This window comes from Manihot esculenta, chromosome 3 (assembly GCF_001659605.2).
Source record: "Manihot esculenta cultivar AM560-2 chromosome 3, M.esculenta_v8, whole genome shotgun sequence".
Classification (NCBI taxonomy): Eukaryota; Viridiplantae; Streptophyta; class Magnoliopsida; order Malpighiales; family Euphorbiaceae; genus Manihot; species Manihot esculenta.
In genome coordinates this window covers 12,927,773-12,934,339 of record NC_035163.2, presented here as the reverse complement: position 1 = coordinate 12,934,339, position 6,567 = coordinate 12,927,773, and the positions used below count along the sequence as shown (strand labels likewise).

The window sequence follows — 6,567 nt, the reverse complement described above, 5'->3', positions numbered from 1 at the left end:
ATATTCTTTTATTTTTAGAACATAACGTTTTAATTCTTAAAATTTAATTCTGTCAAAATAAAAAATAAATTTGGCAAAAAAATAAATTAAAATATAATTTCTTTTTTTTTTCTTTCAACAACACATTCAACTCTCAAATTTCATAGCTCAAAAATTCATTCAACCCAAAAGTAATTGGAGACAAGATGGCAAGGAGTAGCATGGAGTGATGAGTAGTGAGGATCAGTGTAGAGCAGCGAGTGGTAAGTGGCAATGATCAACATCGATAACTGAACACTGGACCAACAACCAACTACAACATGATGATGGTGGGCTAAATGATGGTGGAGAGATGAACAAACATCAGATGGACGAGTGAGCACTCAGAGGGACGGATGTCGAGCAACAACGGCGTGAGGGGTGTGCTCAGTGATGCCTTGCCTCTATGGTTTGTTCCCACTGTGCATACACCTTCCCTTTGGTTGATTGTCTTCGATGACACTGTTTTTCTTGAGTCTTGAACATGGATTTTATCTCTGATGAGTTTGATAGGATGAAATATTTTAGAAAAAACTACGTGTTATAGAAAAATTTATTAAATAGTTTTTTTTCAATTCTAAAAAAAAATATATTAAAATATTTCTATTATTTTAAAAAATCTATTAATTAGTCTTTTTATTAATTTTAACCGTTAAAATATTATAAAAAATTTAAAATACTCTCAATATGGATGAATTAAATAAAACTAAAGTACTAGCCAATGAATTCTTCTAAACTACACATACTAAATAATAAAATACTTATAATATTAAAAAGTAAAATGCTAATTATAAATTTTTAAAATCTCGAAGTTATTTTAATATAATTTTTTAAAATTGATTAATAATTTTTCAATAGATTAAATAATAAATTTTATTATTTTTTAATAATTAAATTTTTATTTATTTGTAGAAATTGAATTAAAGCTTTTGGTTATTGCCTTCATTATGGTTATTAAATTCAGCCGAATCCATAAGTCAAACCAATTTAACTGAAAATTGAATTAAAGTCCTGTTGGATTTATCTATAAACTCTTAATTTTAGAGAATTGGTTTTAAACCGTTGTGAACCAGCTGATTAAATAACAAACTGTTAAATTATTCGGTTTGAGTTGAATTTTTTAAATCAAACCGATTACCTTTAACAAAAAATAATTTCTAATGTTTATAGCAAGATCGAAACCCTGTATCACCAACAATCAATTTTATTAATTTAACCATTAAGGCTACCAAACTAATTGTTATTTTTTCGCAACTAATAATTGTACAACGAAGCAAGTGATATTAATATAAGTAATTATTAGCAATAACCGGTTATTTATAAAAAGAAAACTTTTTTAAAGTGCAATTTAGAAAATTAATTGTGTTTAATAATTTAATTTTACTAAGTAAAATAAATTATTATATATTTTTCATTTTACTATCTTTTATAAAGTAAAAAAATACATAAATTTTTTAGTTATTTTGTTATAAATTTCAATACATTATTATTTATTTTTATTAGTTATTATGAAATTTTAGTTTAAGTATTTTATTATATAAAATTGAATATTACTATATGGAATTTTAAATTATTTTTCAAAAAATATTCTGAATCTCAAAATTTAGGTGAATTTATTTTAATAATTATTTTTAAGATATATAAAGCAATACTAAGAAATTATTATTAATATTATAATATTTATTTTATAATATTCTGGTTAAATCTTAGTTCTATCTCGATTGGACCTAAAAGTCTTTAACTCTATGTACGTATTCTCACCAATTCATTGACTAGATTGGGTAGGACAACATATTAAAAGTAGAAGAATTGATGAAATTAAATTTTAAAAACTAAAATATTCAATTTTAAACATAAATAGATAAATTCATAATTACGTATATTTCAAGAATAATAAAATAATTTTTTCTAAAAAATTTTATCAATTTTAACAATGATATTTCTCAGAATAATTTTTTAGATTATATTAAATATTAATTTAGAGTGCTGACTAGAATAATCATATGTTAATTTTTGTAAAATTTAATAATTCAATTTAATTATTGATATATATAAATTTAAGTGGTTAATATAAAACATATTAAATAATTTTTATAATTTAAAATATATTAGTTAAAATACAAATAGTTTAGAAATTTTTTAAATCATTATTTTTTTAATTTATTTATCTATTAAGAGTAACGATGAATTAATTTTGATGGTGTTACAAAAATTAATGCAATTTTACATGTGTCTGACAGAAGTAGAACAAGGCAGTTTTATGAGTTTGTTTTTATTTTTAATTTTTCTTATCAGACATAAGAATTTCATGAATTTGGATGAAGGGGAGAAGAGTAGACCTAATAATTAGCTGTATCATTGATTATTCACTCATGCCTAATAAGTGGTAAACTTCAGTTTCTAATCCAGCGAGATATCACTCTCTCAAGTCACTTTAGAAAACTTCATTCATTGATATTTGGAAGTCAAAACCTAGAAAAGTCGGATACTAGCTTTTGCGCCTATCAATTCCAATATATAAGGAGAAACAACAATGACTGACATGCAATTATTAGAATCTATAGAAAAGCATAGAGAGACGATACAAATACTGGGAAAAAAAATAGAGGTAACCCTAAATCAAAAGCAAAACTATTCACAACTCTATTTGGCAATAGAGAGGGAATTCCAGAATCAAGTTAGGGGATAGAGGCTTTTCATGCTCAATAGGCAGTAGAAGCCAACCAAAAGCAGCAGAAAAATGATCTTGAATCCCTAGCAAAAAATAGTAAAGTGGAGAGAATTTTCTCTCCCTATATTAATAGAGAAAGGATGAGAATTCCCTCACCTTTTTTTTTTTTTTTTTTTTTTTTTTTAGCTTTGTGCTTACTCTTTTAGTGTTGATATTGCTCATATTTGATCCTTAGCAGCTGATCTTATTTTGGTTTTTATTTTTCTCGTATTCCTTATTTGTTAATGATATTACATAATGTCTTAGCTAGTTTTCCTTTGATTGCTACAGTGAGAATTTTGTTTCCATTTATTTTAATTAAATTTAACTTAAAAATTTTATATTTTTGAAAGTAATATTTCAAGTTAAAAAAAAAATTAATATCGTTAATTTCAACTTTAGTGCTCCACATTTAATTCATTTAAGCTTATTTTAAGTAGTTTATTACTCTATCTATTTTATAATTTTTATTCACTTTACTTTTTTATATATATTAAAAAATATAATTTTTTTAGAAAAAAATTTGATAGATTAAGTTGGTCGGCATTCTTGTGGATCAAATGAGTCTCACAATAGTATAACTTAGATTACCCTTTATTATTTTTGGAGGTAAAATTTTCCACCATTTTAAATTCTCTCTCATGATAATTTCCCTCTGACTATATTATCTAATTTTGAGGTAACTATAATAAATAAAATTTTCATTTTCAAGACATAAAAATTTAAAATGAAAATGAAAATTTCACACTTGTTTCCTCTGTCCACGTTGAAGATTATACTTCTATCTCTCAATTCTTTATTTGCACGCTTTCTCCATCACTAAAAAATGCAAGAATCAGCTGGCCATATGTATAAGAAGATTTACTTATGAATATATTTATGATAATAATAGTATTCTTTTTGATATTTTTGGACACAGTCAAAGTCAAAGTGTAAGCGGAGATGAGTAAAGCTACGGTCAAGATGGAGATGGAGAGAGAGTCGAGATAGTACAATTAGATTTCAATGATAATGAATTAGATGGGTTATCTAATGTTAGTGGATCTTGCGACAATAACAATGTTGATGAAATTCAGTCAGTAGGAAGAGATCAAGCTCCAGCTGTTGGCATGTATTATGAAAGTATTAATATTCTATTTGATGCTTACCTTTCTTATACTAGAGAGAAAGTATTTAGTATTTAAAAAAAATATGCTTCCAAAGGCAATGATAATATATGTAAATACCAGACAATTAGCTGTGATAGGGGAATAAAATCTTATGTTGAATCGTATTCAAAGAGAATAAATTTTCCTGCACGTCTAAATGCTTTTTTAAGAAGTAATGGCTATTGGCAAGTGATAAATTTACACACAGATCATAACCATGAGTTAGACCCTAACATGTCTATGTTCATGAGAGCACACAGGAGTCTACCTCAAGTCATAAAAAGAAGACTTGAAGCACATGACATTCCTGGAATAAGGCCAAGCAAAAGTGTTAGACTCCTAGAAGTGCAAGCTGGGGTCTTGGACATTTAAGTTGTCTCCCAAGATATTATAGAAATTTTATTGATAGAACACGAAGGCTTAAGCTTGAAAATAGAGATACTGATTACATCAATAGGATATTTTTAAGAATGCAACAATAGAATACCAATTTTTTTCACTTGATTAATACAGATGAGGATCAGAGGCTTACTAACTTTTTTGGGGTGCATCCTCGAAGCATCGCAGCTTATGAAGAATTTTGTGATGTTGTTATAGTTGATACAACATATCTTGTTAATCATTATAGAATGTCATTTGCTAGCATTATCAGAATAAATGATTACGAACAATCAATTCTATTAGGCAGTGCACTTATTTCTCATGAGGATTCTAAAAGTTTCAAATGGATTTTCAGTATGTGGCTTGCAGCGATGAGAGGTCGTGCTCCTTATGCAATCATGACTGATCAATGAGAGAGCATGAGAAGTGTAATCAGAGAAGTCATGCCTAATACAATCCATAGATTTTTTATTTAACACATTGTGTAAGGTTCTAAGAAGTTTAGAGGAGCTAGGGAGTATGACAAAGCAAGAAATGAATTTATTGCACTTATTTATGATAGCCTAAGCCCTACAATATTCAAGAGAAATTGACATAAATTTACGATGAAGTACAATCTAGAAAATAATGAATGGTTGTTGAAGTTGTACAATGAAAGGGAGTTTTGAGTTCCTATTTATGTCAATCACCTTTTCTGGGCTGGAATGTTGTCAACTCAAAGGAGCAAAGACATGCATGCTTACTTTGATGGATATGTTAATGCCATGAGCACTTTAAAGCAATTTGTAGAGAAATATGAGATTGCAATACGAGACAAGGATGAGAATGAGTTCTTTGCTGATTTTAGATCCAAAGATGTAGTTGTGAATTGAATTTTTGAATTTAAATGGGAGCGACAATTTCAAGAGGCATACACTACATCCATATTTAAACAATTTCAAAATGATATCAAGCGAATTTGGTATTGCGATTTGTATCAACCAGCTGCAGGTGTTGATGCTAATGATGGCGATGAAGAATTTATAGAGCCAAAATTTGAACAGCATAAAATGATGGAAAAAAGTTTGATGAACAACTATTATATGAAGGAGCATATATATACTGTACTTTACAATGCAGAAGGTAATGTATTCAAATGCAATTGTAGGAAATTTGAGTCTAGAGGCATACTATATACTCACATATTAAAATTGATATCCCTTAAAAAAAATATCATAGAGATTTATGAGAGATATGTCTTGAGGAGATGAAGAAGAGATGTTTAGCCTAGGCACAATAAGATAATTTGTGATGCAGGGTACCTTCACATTACAGCGGAATATAAAAATTTCAAAGAAATTGACAAAATTTTTAATGAAGCTGCAGATATAGCTATGGAAAGCATCTCGAGACTTCAGTATATGAAGGAACATTTAGAGAATTTGAAATTCATTCTTGTTAATTAGGATGCTAGATCAAAAAATGCTTATAAAGACTTAAATGTCGAGGATCCTTGTGATGGCAATGAAGATTTAGAAATTCTGACTATTCTTGTTTGAAATCTAGTTGTTGCAGCATGCCGAGGACGTCCACAAAGTAATTGGTTTAGGAGTACATTTGAAAGAAGGCCACGTCTTAATCCTATACAACAAGTTACTGGTAGGTGTGGCAGAGGATGTTCAAGAGGCCGTGTAAATAGACGAGTTGCAAATAATGTCTTGACTCAAGAATTTCAAAATCAAGTATGTGATATTTACGTTAATTTAATTCTACAAACTTTATAATTATTCTAACATTTAAATCTTTTCTTTTATCAGATTTCAAATATTGCTGTTGGAAATTTGTCTCCCAACATTAGTGATGAATTTTTTGCTTACTCTACTGATACAACTAAACATTGGATTAGCATTTGAAGATATTTATTTATTTTTATATTACATAGTCATAAAGTTTAACTTTTGCGATGTTCAACATGCCTCATGTGAAATTTGGACACTTATTCATTCTAAATGAAGTTATTTATAGCATTAGTTTCATTACTATTTTATGAATAAATTTTCTTGTGTGGCTGTATACAAACAATTTATATAGTGGCTATTGCATATACATATTAAAATCTTATTTTTCTACATGCAAGATACCATAAAATACACAATAATCATTTGAATTTCAAATTTATTCATATTAAGATAGTGAAATTAAGTATTATTAATACAGGTATATAACTTCAAATTTATTCACTAATGTAATAAAAACCATAGATAATTTCATTTATACAGCTTCAAATTTATTTACAAAGTACAAAAATAATAGACAATTTTATTCTATATC

The 6,567-nt window shown here is 27.4% G+C and overlaps 1 protein-coding gene across 1 annotated transcript; it reads left to right on the top strand.

Moving 5' to 3' along the window:
- Positions 1-374: 374 nt before the first annotated feature.
- On the top strand, positions 375-4,670 carry LOC110611523 (protein FAR-RED ELONGATED HYPOCOTYL 3-like). The gene is made up of 3 exons (XM_021751907.1): positions 375-427; positions 3,768-3,850; positions 4,390-4,670. Exons 1-3 carry the CDS (start codon positions 375-377, stop codon positions 4,668-4,670), a joined length of 417 nt encoding a protein of 138 aa, XP_021607599.1.
- Positions 4,671-6,567: the final 1,897 nt, after the last annotated feature.